The sequence below is a fragment of the Notolabrus celidotus genome, chromosome 3 (genome assembly GCF_009762535.1).
Source record: "Notolabrus celidotus isolate fNotCel1 chromosome 3, fNotCel1.pri, whole genome shotgun sequence".
Classification (NCBI taxonomy): Eukaryota; Metazoa; Chordata; class Actinopteri; order Labriformes; family Labridae; genus Notolabrus; species Notolabrus celidotus.
Window position 1 is genome coordinate 36,863,523 of NC_048274.1, and position 18,600 is coordinate 36,882,122.

Genomic DNA, 18,600 nt, shown 5'->3' on the forward strand with positions numbered 1-18,600 from the left:
ACCTTGTACCGAGTGCTGCTTCTTTTTACACTACTTCAAACTTCTAAATCAGCATGCTGGAAATCAGACAGAATATTATCCTCACACAAAAAAAGAAGTCCTTTGTCAAAAATAAATATCTCCATCATAAAATAAAAATTGAACAGTACTTTGCAGAGATGATCTCAAAGTAAGTCACCATTGATGCAGGGATTGGACCAATCAGATTAAGTATTAACAAATCTGGGTAATAATCTGCCTTAACAACCTGCTCATATTTTTTCTGATTTGAAGTTGCAGTGACTGAAGTCCTACCTGCGGTCTGTAAGAGCTGGGATTGGTCAGCTCGTGTTGCTGTTTGTGGAAAGTATATGAGGGACGTTGAAGTGCTCGCAGTAACCTTGTGATTGAAAGTATAACAAAACCAGCACAGACACACTGCAGACCTTCAGTTATGAATGAACGAAAGTAAACACAGGACAATAACTTTTCCTTGAACTCTAAGTATGTGTGTCACCGAATGATGTTTTCTATTACAAGGTACATGAAGGTAAGAAAAGGTGGGGTATTATCAAAAGACTCCCATCTAATGTCTGCAAACATCTTTATAATAGCTTGTCTTTTTGTGTGTTTGATATCTTATTACACTTGTATGTGCATTTGCAACCTTGTGCATGGCAGAATTGAATCTGAACATTACTTCAACCTTCAAATTGTTGCCAGGAAAGCAAAAATGATGGAGAATATTTTGTCCATATGAAGATTATTCACAGGAGTTCTGCTGAAGATACAGCACATTAACCCTTCAGTGTCTTGTCCTTATTAATTGTATGATTTTAAGATATATTACAGTACCATTTGGAATTAAATCTTCCTATTTCATGGTAAAGTTGAGTCAATACTTACAAGCATGAACAAATCTCCAGAGACCAGAAGCAAAACTCATCTCTGATGTCATCAAAATGTACAGCCTGGAGCTGCTCCATAGACACTGAGTGTGATTCTGAACTAATGGGCTCATAAAATGTTTGTTTGAGCCGTTACGCCCAAATGAGCTTTTAATTATAGTGGCGCTTTCTGAAGTGAGGCAGAAAATGTGCCCCTCTGTGCATAAAATCATCCCAGTTATTGCCTGTGTCTCTGTCAGCATTTCCATCTCCTGCAGTTCATTCTCTGTAGAGGCAAACATGTGCAAGATCACTGATTAAGGAAGAGTAATGAACTTTTTTTTAGCTCCAGGAAATGGTAATACACATTTCCATGTGTATTTATGTTCATCTCTATTTTATTTTCTAATGCTTAAACTCTAATGTAATCTGTTCTAGTCCCCATTTTCTCTTATTTTGTCACATTTTTTTCCAGTGAAATCTGTTACGGCATATTTCCTCAAATTATATTTGAGGAATAATTCATGTTCACCCTTTCAGATCTGGTGTCAGCTGACAGATTCAAATCTATGACTGATTTCTGATGTTCTTGTTTTCTCTCTTTTCACTCCCCTGTGTGTCCACTGTTCCTTTTAGATGTCCTCCTGGCCACATGATCCGTGTGAACGGCACAAAAAAGTCCTGTGTGTACACCCTCTGTGCCACGCGCCCCTGTCACCGGGGGACCTGCGTGGCCCAGTCACCATCCAAATTCACCTGCCACTGCCCGGAAGGCTACAGAGGACGCCACTGTGAGACAACACTGGCCATCTACAGAGATGACGTTGGCCTGAGCTTCAGCTCCCTCTTTGCCATCTGTATCTGCTTCATGGCCTTACTAGGTAGCTATGCCGTCCACTGCATATTGCATGTTGAGTTTTAAGGAGATACATCAAAGACCCCATCTTTTATGTTTGTTTGCATGCATGTATGTGTGCTGAGTTTGCAGTTTGTTGGTGTGAATTGTGTATCATGTCTTCTTCAATGAAACAAAGATTCAAAGGAGCACAAAGTCAGGGGAGGAAACCAAACCACAAGCACAATTACTTTGTCTATTTTCATTCTGACTGTTTTCATAGCATCAATGATAACAGTGTTACCAGATTGTTCGCTTGTATTTACCATAGACTGTATAAATAATGGACATAGTATCCATAATGTCACCCATCTGTTTCTGAAGCGCTGTTTTGATGCCAATCATCGAGGGTAGCCATATTGGAAATGCTGAACTCAACCAAACTGCTGTCAAGCTAGTGTGAGGTAAAGAGGCGGGCTTTGAGCCTCTTAGCCAACAGCTACAGTGTTCCCGCCTGTCAGTCAAGTCAGCTGTGGCTCTCATAATGAAAAACTTGTAATCTAAATATCTTCAAAATTGCTGCGTTATGAAAAAATTCACCCCCCGTACAGTGTGTGCTGATGGAGAAATGAGCTACCCAGACTACACTCGTCTTTTGAACCAGACTGTAAACATGTTTATTTCTGCTGTAAAGATTAGCTTTTTTGAATTAGTGTGTATGTAGTTTCCAGTACTTCTGGAGCCAGCCTCAAGAGGACACTCGATGAACTGCAGTTTTTAACACTTCTGCATTGGCTTCAATTCTTGCAGCCAGAGGTTGCCGCTTGGTATTTACCCACAATGGTGACATTTTAAACCACGTTAAACCACAAACTCCCAATGTCCAAACTCCACAAAAAAAAAAAAAAACTGAGATTACTGAAGAAACTTGTTTAAATCACTGATTTATTACACATTTCAATTCACCAGTTGAATACATAAAGCAATACTCTGTAAAAACATGCAAGAATATTTAAAAAAGAACCTCCAGCTCTTGGGAAAAAGGAAACCAAGAAATGTTTGCCAATTTCTTTACAAATGATTGTGTTTAAAGGCCCTTTGAGGAGTTTTGAACTGGCCGAGGAACAGACTGAAAATGATACTGATGCCTCTTTATGACCTTCAATAGCAAACAAGACCATCAGCAGCAACACTGACACCTTCTCTGTTGTCATTTTAAATGCCTGAAACCACCCTGGTAAATTCATGGTAAATAATCACATTGCCTTATAAAGTTGACTGTTAAAAGACAACAGGATGAGGTTTTTGTTGAAAACACTACTTTTGCATGTATAGGACAAGAGATAAGAGGTATCACTTTGTCCACAAGGGGGCGCCAGAATCGATACAAAACAAAAGTTCCTCACAGCAGCTTTAAGTTTGAGAAAGAACCACAAAAAATGCAGTCAACATACACACCCTGATAAAAAAGCTCTCTCACCTTCACACATAAACACACACACACACACATCATGTGATGGAAGTGTACAAGATGTTTTTAATTGTGTTACAGAAAAATGTCTGAGCCTAGTGTGAATTGCTTTCTGTACCAAGATGCAACAGCAAAACCTCAGGGACTGTTTTCATACTCAAAGTGGCAGGGACCTGAAAACATACACCTCTGCCAATTAACAATAGTAACAACAACACTCCCTTTAACCCAGGCTGCTTATTGTTATCTACGTCTATTTCTGAAAATACATTGTTTGTGCACATTTACTAAATCTGAACAGTTAGCCTAGCGAGGCTAAACGTGGGTTTACAGGGAGGAGTAAATCTTCTTAACACATAAGTCGGAGGCCTTGAAAATTACCAAAGCCCTAATGAAGGACATTATTTCACAGACAGTCAACCTGCGCACAATGTTCCTATGGTCTGTGTATAAAGAAGAAGAGACTTTGGTTAGAGATGGCCACACGGGGTGAAAAAAAGGCCAGGTACATGCAGTTAAAGTTGACTTCAGTTGCAAAGTTCTCCAGCACTAGTTGATTTTCTCTATGCTTTCTTTGAGACCTTAGAAAGAGGAACTAATGAAGCTGGTCCACTGTCATTTTGATTGTGCTTGTTATAAAAATATGCAATATATATTAATTATATATAGTTTTTTGGGGGGTTTTTTTTAATACTCTTTTTTATTGATTTTTCAATTTTATAAACACAAACATTTTAACAAAATAAAACAAAACACATAGAAAACATAAAAAGTCCCACCCCAAACTAACAAAGAGCGCTGCGCTGTACATATACACAAGACAAATAAGTAAATGAAGAGACAACAGGAGACAGGTAAACATAGAGCACATATAAGAAATAAATGAAAGGGCAAACATTCCTTATCCTCCAGGCACATATGATAGGTTATGTCTTCAGAAAAGAAGGAATGCAGTGGTTTCCAGATCCTCCAGAACTTGTCTGGTTTTTGATTAAGGTCATGAGTCAACTTCTCGAGAGGAATAAGAGCAGAGATCTGTGATATCCACATGTCAACTGAAGGGGCCTGGGGAGTAGACCACCGCAGTAAGATACATTTTTTGGCCAGAAACAAAAGAATTGTCAACAAAGATGTAGTGTCCGAGTCAAAGGAATTGTCTGGAGCGTGGTTAAATAGACAGAAAGAGGGAGTCAGCGAAAGCTGTTTACCAATCGCCTTCTGGATCACAGAGTGAACTTCCCTCCAGAAAGTTTGAATGCGGTCACAAGACCAAAACAAATGAATAACTGTACCTTTATGTATATTACATTTAGAACAAAGATTTGAAGTGTCAGGGAACATTCTCTGGAGGCGAACCGGTGTGTAATAGGTTCGGTGAAAAAATTTAAAGTTCTGTTCATGAATAGAGATTGAGGTACATTTAGGAAAAAAACTGCTACAAATTTTGTCCCAGTCCACATGATTAAATGTCACCTCCAGGTCGCGCTCCCATAACGACTTCAGAGGGTCATAGCCTGAAGAATCAGAGTAAAGTAGTGAAGTATATATCTTGGAAATCAGTCCTTTAAGAGATTTTGCCAGAGTTACAATGTTTTCCAGCTCTGACAGTCTCAGATTATAAAATTATATATAGTTTTTGATGCCAGTTGTGGTGAAACAGTCTCTTCCATTGAGATTCCACCACAGCACCATAATGAAGTCCTGCGGTCACTACACCTTTATAGTTTTACATCCAACTCCACAGCTTCATAACACTGGCGTCCCAGTGTGTGAGTTTACATTGTGTTATAACTGAAGCACAAGAGGCCCGATGTGTTAATGAATAGAGGACGCCTCACAAACACACACACACACACACTCAGATGCACACACGTACACCACCCTGCTTTAACTGGATTTTACCTCTGCTCTGTTGCGACCTCTGAAGCAGACTCAGTGGCAAGCCGTCTCCCCAGCGTAACAGTCGCATCTTAAACATGTAATGCAGAGGTGCTTCAGTTTGTCTTTGTTGGCTCTTTGTTTTATCTGAAGCTCATTGACGCCTCCTTACATCAGACTTCTGTTTCTACGTGAAAATCGACTTTATCACAAAGCTCAAAGCTTGTAGTGAACCGGACATGGTTTCCTCTACAGTGAGGCTTTCTTCACTTGGAGGTCAAAGTCTCAGGAGGATTTAAAGGTTAGGACTACAGCTTATAAAGTCTTGTGGTGCTACTATACAAGCACTTCTTCTGGCCTGTTGTTGGATGAACTGCAAACACACACTGGTATCTGTTTGTCTTTCGTTAAAGATCCACTTTCCCCGTCTCCCTGCTTGTCTGTTCTCACTTGTTGAATATTCATGTGCCTTTACCTTTAGCTCTGCTTTGCTATTCCTAAAGGATTCTTTGCAGAGAAAGCGCCTCAGGCACAGTCGTACATGGAGAGTGAGTTGTCAGTACAATGGCATGTTCCTCTTGTTTAATTGAGGAAAATAAAACAGAACAGTAAAGAGCAGTGTGAAACAGAGCGCCATACAAGAGATGAAAAAAGATCAGAGAAGTAAGATTAAAACAGGACACGGAAACAAAACCAGGAGGAAAACAAGCGGGAGCTGGAAGACGTTCAAAGCTGTACAGCATGAGGAGAAAAGCAAGAGACACGTAACGCAGGGAAAGATGGTGTCAATGTCATACTGCTGTCAGCCATGTCTGCTCATCTCATTGGTGATTCAGGGGGCACCTCCCCCCACCCTGAGACCGGACAGACAAAGTTCAAATGATCATTTCTCCTTCTCGTCCTCTCCCCTGCATTTCCACATTATCTCTCCTCTTACTCTGCTTTGAGCTCTTATTAAATGTGGCATTCAACCTTGATCCTGCTGAGGCTCAGTTCTGTTTCAAGTGTTAATTACTTGATTTGTAGGCGTATAAGGCCCTGTTTACCCAAACCTGCAGAAATTGAGATCAATGCTCCGGAGGCTTTGGTAGTGATTTCAATCGGTAGCTTTCCGTGCTCCATCGGTCAGGCATTCCTGACTCTGAAATTTAAGTAGCAGCAAGAGACTTTGTGAATGCCTTCTTCAAATATTTCTCATACAGACTCCAAATGTTTGAATAGCAAGAACAAAAAGAGGGAAGAAACTCTCCTGATGCAGACTTGAAAAGAATTGGCTGTTCTTTTGAGAATGTTATGAAGATTAAAGACCAAAACTCACCCTGAGTTGAAAGAGAATGAACTATTTCCACTATTTTTTTCAGTCCAGTAATGTTTGGTTTACTTTCAGCAGTTTTGGCTGTTAATGTCTCAAAGTCCTGGTCAGAAGAAAGACTTTGTTGATCCCTTTTATTTAAGCAATGCTCACAGCTTTCCACAGAGATGGCGATGTTGTGGAGTTAGACCTCCGTCTGCTTCAGACTGTAACATCTGAGCAGCAGAAAGGCATCTTGCTGCTCAGAGGAACTTTGAGTTTTGACTTTGAACAGACTGTATATCCTCTTTTTGAGTCCTTAAAGAATCAAGTTGAGACAATGTATATATTGCAGCTCCTTTATGTTGCTATAAAAAGTTTAAAGTATAATTTAATTTGATATACACGTGAATATAATATCTGTGATATACTTTCATTGTAGCAGTTAAGAAATGAGGAAAGCCAAATTTCTAGTCTGTTAAACCTGCCACTAACTGGAACTATAGCTCTGGTTGACCACGTCTATTATCTGGTCGTAAACAAGTGCAGATGAAGAATCTTTTAGTGCAACACGATTCGGAATATTCTGAGTCAGAAAATTGAGAAAAGTTGTATGAATACTTTGTCTGATTAACACGTTCGTAGCAATGTGTCACTAGTAGGGTTGCAAAATGTTTAAAGTTGGAAAATTTCCATGAATTAACAGGAATTTATGGGAATAAATGGGAATAAAACAGGAATTGACTAAATTGAAGGTTGGCTATAATAGGGAACTTAAATATAGTTGGGGAAAATATATTTGAGTATAATCCTGACTAAAACAACCAGATTTCATGCAAGTACAGTTGAATATCTATGTTATTCCTCAATCACATGCACATAGCACACTGCTTATTGCAGGGCTATTGAGACCACGCCCCCTACATGCACTGTGCATTCCTCCATTACGTGCACACATGATTTCTAGAATCCTGGACTACACTTTTGAGCCCAGAGCACAAGACTATTGAAGCCCCACATTTGAGCCTGTGGAGTACACAAAGTGAAGTAAGTTTGGATGATATTATGTGGTAATATATTTAACAAATTTGGTGTATGGTACTAATGTTTAACTTACAATTATCACATATAAATGTATTCATACAAATGTATTTCCATTAAATTACCGTCAATACACAGTTAATTCCCATGGAAAGTTTCCCATTTGGAATATTTCCAAAATTCCCCAGCATTACTTCCCATGGAAATTTACCAGAAATGTTCCTTTGCAACCCTAGTCACTAGCACAGGCATGTGAACGTTAACCAGCAAGGAGGACTGAAGGCTTGTGCTGCTAGCTCTGCCAAGATTAACCACACTCAGCAAACCTGTTGACATCATTTACCTGCAGACTCTGTGGTCTTGTGTTAATCTGTGTTGGATAAAGATTTCAGATTTTCTTGTTACCATTAGTCGGCCAGTTGGAATTTAAACTTCTGTTTAAATTACTAGGAAATGAAACACAAACAATGACTGACTGAAATATGATTTGTGGAGACAGACAAGGGGAAAAAAGTTCTATTTATCTTCTTTTGCACACACACTACAGCATAAATCTGTACTACAGTTGGTCGACTGAGTCAAAAAGTCTGCACATGACCCTGGTTATGACTTGAAAAATTTACTGATGTAACATATTTTTTTTAACTTCTATGACAAGGTATTATATTTTTTTATAAAAAGATTCAACAGTATACTTTATTTACATTTGTACAGCATGAATATGTTCCTGAATGGTAACTTGTAGTTTATTAAAACAATGTAAAACAAATGTTAGTGTGAGGAACAGTGCACTGGGAACAGGCTGGAGTAATATGACTCAAATACAGAAGTAGATCAAGTTTTACTTCATTTGTGTGTTGCAGAATGACAAGATTCATCTGTCATATTAGATACGTGTATTTTCTGAGTATACACCTCTGCTCAGTTCTATCCAGAGTTGACTCCTGGGTTTCCTCTGTTTCTATTTTTTTATGAGTCCAGCAGAGGTCGAGCAGACTCCGTGACTCTGGTCCTCTGGGGTTGTGAGTTCAGAAAAAAAGTTTCAGGCTGAGAAATGTCAGCACGGCCACACACCAGGTCCGGTCATCTATCTCTGGACAGTATTAATGATTTATGAGTTAGCCTTCTGAATTTATCATGCAGCTGAATATTGATTCAGCTCTCAACAACTGGAATAAATTCATTGCGTTTGCTTATCTGGATTTTACACATTTGCTGTGGTGTGTCAATTTCATCCCCTCTTCACCTCCTGCTCTCTTCATGAGCTTTGATATCATTTCACTGTGTCAACATGCTCTCTGTATTTGTTATTGTTGATTTGACACTGTCTGCTCACCTGTGTTTCTGGATGTGAGAGTTTATTTTCCCTGCTCCTATTCCTCAAAGAATTCACAGTTAAAGTTTGATACTATTATTTACTTACTTGTAAGATTCTTCAACCAAAATTAACATGAAATAAAATAAAGAGAAAACATTTTCAAGATTAGAATTTGAACTGAAAGTCAACAATGCAAAGGTGATTCAGTTGTGACAGGGTTTTCTGTTTAACTCTTTCTTTTGAAAGTGTGTTCAGATCTGTCACAAACTTCAACAAGAACCAATACTGCAGATCATTATGTCAAGATAAAACAATACCCACAGCTGCTATACCGATCTTACAGTTTTAATTTTCAAACAGCATGAATAAACTTTAATGCAGAAAGGAGACGCTGCAGAGGCTGAGGTGTGATCTTTGGGGGGAGATACACACAGCACCTACTCTGTGCGTTTACATTGACTCGGGTATCCTGGTTTGGATCAGGTATTTTAAGTATCTCATGGTTCATTTTGTGCATTAAAACATCATATCCCAACTTTAAAAACCAGGATAAGCCCTGTCCTGGAATCTGTAGCATGTACACGCCTTAGCCTGATTTCTGACAGCTGCAGAATACCTGTGAGGCCTCAGCCAAATGACATGGCAGTTTCAACAAGAGCATCTTACTTAGGTCTTACTTCTAACCATTCAATGATGTCGTCCCTGTCCCACCAGTCACGGCTGCATATCTTCACGCATTGCTCCCTTGTCCCATGTGATGACAGTGATGGGTTGGACAGACAGAGATGAGATCACGTTCAGTATTTGCAGTCACTCTCTAGTTGCTGGAAATGAGGTGGATACACCATATCAGCAACATGATGTTGACATTTAATAGTGTTAAGCCTGCAATGTTACAATTTTGAATATAAAACCAGGAAAAGGCTCATGACCAGAATACACAAGTCTATCTGAATGTACTGTCTGTTGATTCATCATCTTCTTAGCATGTCTTCTCATGCAGACAAAACTCATGTCCGGTGGTGTAAGGAGAGTAGACATCAAATTTTGCCTGCACATGATCCTCCCTGACAGATGGATGAAATACCAGCTGTACATTATTTTATTTGCAATCATTACATTAAAGTGATATAAGATATGAAGGATGAATACACTTTAAATATATTAATTCAATTCAAATTAATTCTTAACTACAAATCCTAAATTGTTCATCAATAGTTTTCATTGGTTAATTTTTAGATCGATATTTTAACAAAACATTTCACACAACACTTAAAGAAAGACGTGTCAATGTTTCAACATAGAAAATAAAAACCAATCAAATAGACCAAATTAATTCAATTTAAAATCACATAGAGAAAATATTCCATAGTATTCAGTTCTTTAAAAACTTTACTCAAACTTAGTTCAAAGTTTTGTTTGTTCTCTTCTCTTTGTTTATTTTTTCCTTGTTTCTTTTGTAAAAAAAAAAAAAGTCAGGTGTACAATAGTGAGTGATAGATCTAAAAGATAAAGTCACCACCATCCATTATACATCGTACTTCAGGTTCCAGCTGGTAAAGATGAAATACCAAGTATAGGGAGGAGCATTGTTTGATTCATCTGTGATGTACATGTGTGTTTATTTTCATGAGCATATGTCATGTCTGTGGATCTGATGTGAAGTTACTGCAGTGAGCTTGTTCATTATCTGTGTGGGTCACATGTATGTTGTTGGTTTTGTCTTGTTTGTACCATCTTTATGTCTGTGAGTCTTTGTTGTTCATGTGTACATGAGTGAACTGTACATATTGAGAAATCTTAATAAACTCACTTGAATTGTCACAAACACTGATGCCAAAAGTACATCACTTCTGTTTATTAAGGCCTGTAGTGATAGTTAACACACTTACACCTGTTACCTGGGGCTGATATTTTGAAGAGAGTTCAACACAGCAGGTATATTTTGTTTCTCTGACTTCATTAAACCTAGGAGGAGATCAGCCTAAACAGTCCCACCAAGCTGATTATCAACTTGGCTACTGACACCAGAGTTATTGAGGAGTTATTGGGGTGGTGTAAGGAACATATGATATATCACAAGTATGAACATACATTCCAAAATGATAATTCTCGTTTATTCTCTGGAGCAGATTTGTTGCTCTTGTTCATCCTTGTGGCTTGTATGACAGTTTTAGGCGTAATGTTTCAGCTGCAGCCCCGACAACATCAAAGGGAAGAGTATGGAGATGATACAGAATTGAAAGCGATAAGCACTAGTTACTTTGTAGGCCTATATAACATCTAAGATGTTAGCCTGTTTAGTCTCTGTTGAAGAATGATGTCAGGAAAGCACAAAAATGACTTTCATTGATATTTTTTCAAATGTAAAATCATACAGGTAGACAAAGTGTTCTGTAAGTCTCCTTCCCCTCCCCTCACAGCTCACAGAGCTCCATGTTAAATCTAATTGAGTCAGTCCCAGATCTCTCACCCTCAACCCCTTTGGGAGAGCAGGTTAGTTGTTCAGCTTAAGTTGATCTGCCTCTGTAAGAGATTATCCCCCTTCATCATAACCCAAGTTCAATCAGGAGAGACACAGTCTGAAGATTAAAGGTTATTTATTACAACTTAATGAATAATGAAATTTGACAGAAATCTTTGGCATAAGGACCCTATGGGGATCATTCTGTGAGCGTAGGATGTGTGAATTTGGCAGCAGAAGAAATCCCCCTAGAGTCCAGACTCTGGTGGTGGTGGTGGATAAATTCCAGGAATTGGAGACTTTGCAGAGACCGGGTGGAGATGGGGAGGTGGAGGGGTGTGCACCATCAATGCAAGAAGGAACTAGCTGGAGAAAGAGACACATTTAAATAGACAGCAGAAAGTTGATAGGCTGATGATAAGGGCATGCCACTGAGCTATTGGATGACAGCCGTCGCTGATTAACCAATGACAGCTCCGGAGCATGCAGCTGGAAGCGGGTGAGCTATTGAACAAGGGAGAGGAGAGTTAAACAACTGCTGTGATTGCTTTTATAGTCTTCCTGTCTGAACCCTGAAGAAACCTTGATAACATAAATCATGTTTTGTAGCATACCCATGCAAACTTTTTAGATGCAGAGTCTGTCACACTTGTTAACACTCGGTATGGGTTTTGTTTTATTGCATGGTATTGCAAGTGCAAGTAGGAGCTGTGAGGAAATATATCAACTTAAATTGTACATATAGAACATATGTTTGCCACAAAGTGGCCATACTTTTTATGATTCTCACTGGATGACAAACTGCTCTCCTTCATCATTAACAAAGATGTTGAATAGAGAAACAATGTGTTTAAATGTTTCATGTCAGGTCAGCTCTGAGAGTTCTTGTGTTTAATCTGAAATAATCTTTAACACACGGAATCACTACTCTTGGTAATCCTGTGACCTCAAGCACGCTCAGATTAGGAGATCAAAAGAGGACATCAGTTTAACAACATACTGTTTGTTGTTAATGTGTCAGACTCCTGTCAGTGCTCAGTGATCACTGCCTGATCTTTTTTATATTCGGATTGAAGTATCCTGCTTCTATACGCTGTTCTGTGCCAACTCTGCACAGCCAACATGACCTGACTCTTTGTCTGTCAGTTTACTGTGAAGGTTCCTCTTGAGTTAATTCAGCTGATTGCTTTGTCTTAATCCCATCATTTTAAACCATCATGCATTCAATTCATTTAGTTTAATATCTTTAAAGTAAATTTACACTTCATAATACACAATTGAACTCCAGCCTGTCCACTGACACAATTTTGGTCCGTTACTAAAACAGTAGAAATTTTTGGACATAACTGTAATTCACACAATAACAACAATAACAATAACACTGAAAAATAAATAAATAATAATAATAATAATAATAATAATAATAATAACAATAATAATAACACTGATAATAATAATAATAATAATAATAATAATAATAATAATAATAATAATAATAATAATAACACTGATAATAATAATAATACTTATAATAATAATAATAATAATAATAATAATAATAATAATACTGATAATAATAATAATAATAATAATAACACTGATAATAATAATAATAATAATAATAACACTGATAATAATAATAATAATAATAACACTGATAATAATAATAATAATAATAATAATAATAATAATAATAATAATAATAATAATAATAATAATAATAACAATGCAATACCAAAAGTTGTCTCTAAAAGTCTTTGAAAGATCATACATACGATGAATCCCAAAAGAGTGTTTCACTCGAAGGAACTCAGTGAGAAAAACAAGCAGAAAATGCAGACAATGGTTTTACAATGGTTTTAAAGAAAACCCGTCCATTTAGCTGAAATGATTAAAGTCTATTTTTTCTGTGTAAGTGCTTCAAACAGTCTGACGGCACAGCAGCAGACTCAGAGGCCAGAACCTTTTTAATCTTGACTAAACACAGAAGAGACAGCCCCTCATTAAGTCTTCCTCCAGATCTGTTCTCACATCCTGCAGAATGAAAACTAAATCTCTGCAGCTGAAAGTACATCAGTGGCTGCTTAAGTCTTGTGGAGCTGGATGTACTGCTGAGGAAAGCAAAAGTACATTATGATCCACCAGAGCAGTGTAAGTCAGAGATAATAAGTCATATAGGAGGGTCTGCTTTATCTGCTGAGGGAGGGTGAAGTAGTTCATGCCTGCATTTATAGTTATTACAGGCTGCGAGGCACTCAGGAAGATACATGCTCTTAACTTCTGCCCTGTCGCCTCCTCACACAAACACATTCAACTTCAACAAACATTACTGAATCAGCAGGAGACAAAAACTAAAATCTTTACTGGAAAAGGCTGTAAGCAAAAAAAGAAAACTGAAACCGGGCGTCGCAGTCAAAACAAACCCTCACTGGTGTTGCATTGTGTGAGGACACAGTATCGGACCTTTTGGGTGCTGCTATGATCCTTACTGTACAACACAACTCTTATCAGCATACTGTTCTTCCATTGCTTATGAGCTCCAGGGAAAATGTCTTCATCTCTTGCTGGAGCTCATCCTTCTGGCTGCTGTCAGTCAAACACAGATACTGACACACATCTCCAGATGGCTGAGAAGTGGAAAAAAGCATTTTAATATTATCCCTAAACTCCTCATTTCCTTTGGAAACATAAACAGTGACTGAAGATAACTTCTCATGATTGTTTTGATTTTGCATGATTATGGAATAAGTTTAATTGACAACCGTGTGAATTTATTCACTGCTAATAATCAATCTCTATCCACACATCACTGTCAGATTTTCCTCTGGCATGTGAGAATGACTATATCATCACCCATATACTCTATTCAGTCATGACCAGAGATGGGAGAGGGAAGGTTTTCTCTCCTTTTTTTTTTTTACCTTAAACAATTCCTTCCAAGAGGTGAATTCAGCTTAAAGGGACACACGTTTCTCCCCTACAGTCCTCAACTACGCCAAATCCATGAGATTATGCTTCTCTGTTCTCATTCTGTGTTGCATTTGAACTTATTTCAGAGGCTCTGTTGACCATTTAATCGACATTATTTCATCAGTTCTGGATCTTCATTGTACTGGGAACATTTTTTTGTTCTAACTGTCCTACTCTTTCATCGCTTTAAGGGTTTTAACTCTCCAGCTAAAAGAAATGTGAAAGAAACAGTGTGTAGAAATAGGAAGCGATAATTAATGGTCAGATTCAAGTTGGAAACACTCCCTTGCTTACCCCTCCTATTAGTGAAGGGACAGTGGCCTTTAAGAACAGGAAGCTGCTTTGATACATGATGTGTTATCCTTCATTGTCTTTTTTTACCATCACAAACATCTATCTATACATTATTTTTGCACAACAACAACCACGGTCCTCTTCTTTTTAGTCTTCCAACAGCTGCATTTTTGGCAACCACCCAGAAAAACCAACATGCATATGTTACTTGTTTGTTACATTCCCAGCATGGCTAGCTCAGTAGCTGTTCCTCTTTGTAGAGGAATTAAGTCTTAGCAATAATGAGTGCAACAGAGCAATGATAGAATTGAAGGTAGTCTGATTTAAGCAGTCAAAACAGTGAAATTCATGGAAGTGCATACATACTGTAGCTGCAGACACAGTTAAGGCTGATTTATACTTCTAGCCTACACTGGAGGTCGGCTTAGCTCCCGTGCCTACGCAGAGGCCTACGCACGTAGCTGACGTGCACCTCCTCTAAAATGTAACTATGCGTAGAATTGACACGGACCGCAAGTCCTGTGATTGGTCGGCTCGGTGGCATTGTGTTTCCCGCATTTACAGCACTTCCGCGATCCCCGCTCATCGGCCGCACATCGGCCACACATTGGCCACACAGGCGACCGGCTATCAGAGAGACCACACTGCCCTCAAGCGTTTCGGAGGAGAATTGCTGCGCGACACGGACACATCGACGCACAAGTATGTGGTGCTCATGTCCGCGTCAGCCCCTGCTGCGTAGGGGAGACGCAGAAGTATAAATCAGCCTTAAGCCCTACACTGCAAGTGGTGTTGACAGGATGGCCTGGGATGGAATCAAACTCCCAGCCTGATTTATTATCCCAGTCCGCCTCTGCATATGGTCCAGAGTATCTCTGAAGATCTTTATCTACGTTTGATTAAATTATAACTGTAGATCGAGGAAAATAAGGATCTCACAGAGTTGCAGAGAAAGTATGACTCTAGTGGCACTATCCTCACTGTTTTAAAAAAGTTGCAAACTCCAGTTTCTAGAAATAAAGTCTAAATTAATTGGAAGAGCTAAGAGCTGCAGAACCCTGAGTGTCCATTTGAGGCTGGCTCCAGACACACAGAAAACAACAAACTGTACACACCTATTACAAATAAAATCTTTCTAACAAAAATAAGCATGTTAACAGCCTGGTACAAAAAACTAATTTGAATAGCTCATTTCTCTATTGGCACATATTACACGGAAGTGAATTTTTCTGTAAAACTGATTAGCTTTGAAGATATTAAAATGATGATGTTGTGTTAGAGGCATGGCTGACTTGGCTGACTTGGCTGACAGGATGGCACACTGTAGCTGTCAGCTAGAGGCTAAAGGCCCGCCTCAACTCCACCTCTTTGCCTGTATTTTGCCGAATGTTAGGTTGAGTCAGCATTTATCATTTCTTGATTGCCAGCTATAGACTTAACTGCTTATGAGTGAGGTCACAGAGACTACGCCCATGTGTCATACAGTCTGTGGCTTTAAACAATTAGCTTAGGGAGATCAATACTGAGACCAGTGGAGGGAGAGAGGGAGGGATAAGAAGCTACAACCCTTGGAAAAAAAACAGCAGAGTGAAAGATGAGAGCACATGTCTGTATATTGTATATTGAACTGCCCTAGCAGCTAAATGAAAGACAGGAATATAATATACACAAAAAAACCATGGGGTCACATTAACTCTTTTTATATATATATATATATATATATATATATTAACTTCTGTCACTGTGTTCCTCATTCACATGCTGGTAGGAAACACAGTCACCAGCTGCATGTAATCAGTGAACTGTTATAGTTCAGGTTTCCTGCAGATGTGGAGATTAAAAGCCTCAGTGCACCGGTTTGGATTCCAAAGGGATATCAGCAGCATAGTATTGTTAGTGGCCTTAAATAACCTGCCATGGCTGAAACAAATGAGCCGAGAGAAAAAAGTTGTGATTTATTGACTGTTTGGAGAAAGATGGCTGCAGTAAATAGAATTATAGCGTGATGAGGGTAATATCCATACTATATTATTGACTTGTGTTGATGTACACACAGACGCTGATCTTATTGCAGGGCGGCTCGGGTATCGATCGTGTGACTGGAAATTCCATTACACGCACACTCATTCAGCATCATTTGAAGTGCTCAAGATACAATGGATTTCCCTGCTCAACAGAAAGCATGCTGCATCACTGTGCACCCAGACTTAATTAAAGGGGCAGTGCAGAAGATTTGAGAGGCCTCAGCAGGACATCCATTAGACATCTGTCCTGTTATTATGCATCCTCGCCAGAGGAATTTTCTTTACTGGCTCTCTGTGCTGTCCAGAGCTTTAAATGTGATATCTCAGGAGCACCTGGAGGGACAATCTCCAAATTTGGCTCACACATAACCTCAGACTTCAGGTCCAAATGATTAGATCTTGGCTGTCAAATTTACTCTTTATACAGTCTTCATTGTTTTCCCCTTGTCTTTAACATTTCTGTGAAAATCCACAAACTCTGAGGTATTGTTTTACAATTGCTATTTTTTTTATTGTTTTATAACTCCAAGAGATCAATAATGCTAAAATTAATCATTGAACTATTTCACATTACTGTGAACCTATGTATGTGTTCCTCTGTGACTGTAAGGGTCACACGCTCTGCAGAGAAACACAGATAAAGAGAGAGGGAGAGGGAGAGGGGGGTGCTCTCTGGTAGCTGCTCCTCCTGTAAATGCTTGTGTTACAACTTCTGGTGTGACAGGCCTTCTTACACCATTGTTTTGTCCTTTGGAGTGACATGCTTTTTTAATATTTTGGATTTACAAATATAACCCCTGTTCCAGCCACTGTTACTGCTACTTAACAAGTTGATGGAAGCAAATAGCAGACAATGTTTCCAGCTGACTATTTTCCCTTAAGTGTCTAAAAACATTGTGACAGTGGTTGATGCACATTCTTTAAATGTCAGTGCAAATGTTCATGTGGTGTTGTGTTTGTGACTTTTTGTTGAGTGCATCATAGCATGCTCTTTAGGATATGAGGTCTCTAAAGATGCTACGTTATGGGGGATGCTGGCTAGAGCCCTGAATGTTTTGAACAAAGAACCAAACTCTGTGTTAACCACCCCACTCAGTGCTCTACTCACCTGCTCTATCTCACTCACTCAACCACTGACTGACCACGCACAGCCTGCACAGGGGAGAATGACGTGGGCGTTCAGGTGAGGGCGGAAAAAATAGAGCTCAACCATTTTCTCAGATTGCAGAAGAAGGGTGAGGAGTTAGTGTCTGTGGCAACGTCTCCTGTGATTTTGAATGCTAGTAGGTGCTGTAGCCCAGCCGGCAGTTCATGCTGATCTGATCTCACAACGCACTTTAATGCAACACAGACTCACAGACAACAGCAGCAGGGAGAGAGAGAGCTGCAGAAAATGGAGGAACAGAGGGGAAGAGAGAAAGTTAAGAAGCTGTTGGAGAGAGAGAGACAGTAGCAGATGATTACAGGTGAACAGTCCATGCACTATGCTGCATCTGAAAAATGGGTTGTTGTACACTCTCTGTTGTTGTGATCGCTCGCCTGCTCTCGTGTGGACTTGAAAAGTTTGTCTGCATCGGAGTTAGAGCGTTCCACAGACTGTGCAATTGTCAGTCTGAGATCTTCAACAGTAAACGATTACAAACTAGAGGGTGACAGGGGAAGGGATTTTCACTCCTGTCCCATCCCACTCCCACAGAAACAAATCTTGTCCTGTCCCAATCCCGAGTGTCCCAGTGTTCAGCTTTGTTCATTTGCAGCGTAAGTCCCAGAAACAGTTCTTTTCCTCTGAAAGCAAAGGGGAACATCACACTTGCTGCGTAGGGTGTGGGTATTTCTATTCTACATAATCGGACACAAACTTCTTGAAGTACTCTAGTGGTGTATTGAGAGAAATTACATTATTGGTTATGTCTGGACCAGAGAACTCAGTATTGGGACTAATGAAATCCTTTTTCAGCCAATAATACTGGTCATGGGGCATTTTGTGTTTGGTAGTTTGGGGCTGTGGACTTGAAAAGTTTGTCTGCATCGGAGTTAGAGCGTTCCACAGACTGTGCAATTGTCAGTCTGAGATCTTCAACAGTAAACGATTACAAACTAGAGGGTGACAGGGGAAGGGATTTTCACTCCTGTCCCATCCCACTCCCA

General features: G+C 39.2%; 1 protein-coding gene across 1 annotated transcript in view; it reads left to right on the plus strand.

The window, feature by feature from the left end:
- The window catches only part of si:ch211-186j3.6 (neural-cadherin), a 351,776-nt gene that overhangs the window by 316,210 nt on the left and 16,966 nt on the right, over nucleotides 1–18,600 (plus strand). Inside the window, exon 35 of the mRNA XM_034679695.1 lies at nucleotides 1,503–1,747. Coding sequence (XP_034535586.1) covers nucleotides 1,503–1,747 — 245 coding nt within the window. The remainder of the gene's footprint in view (nucleotides 1–1,502; nucleotides 1,748–18,600) is intronic.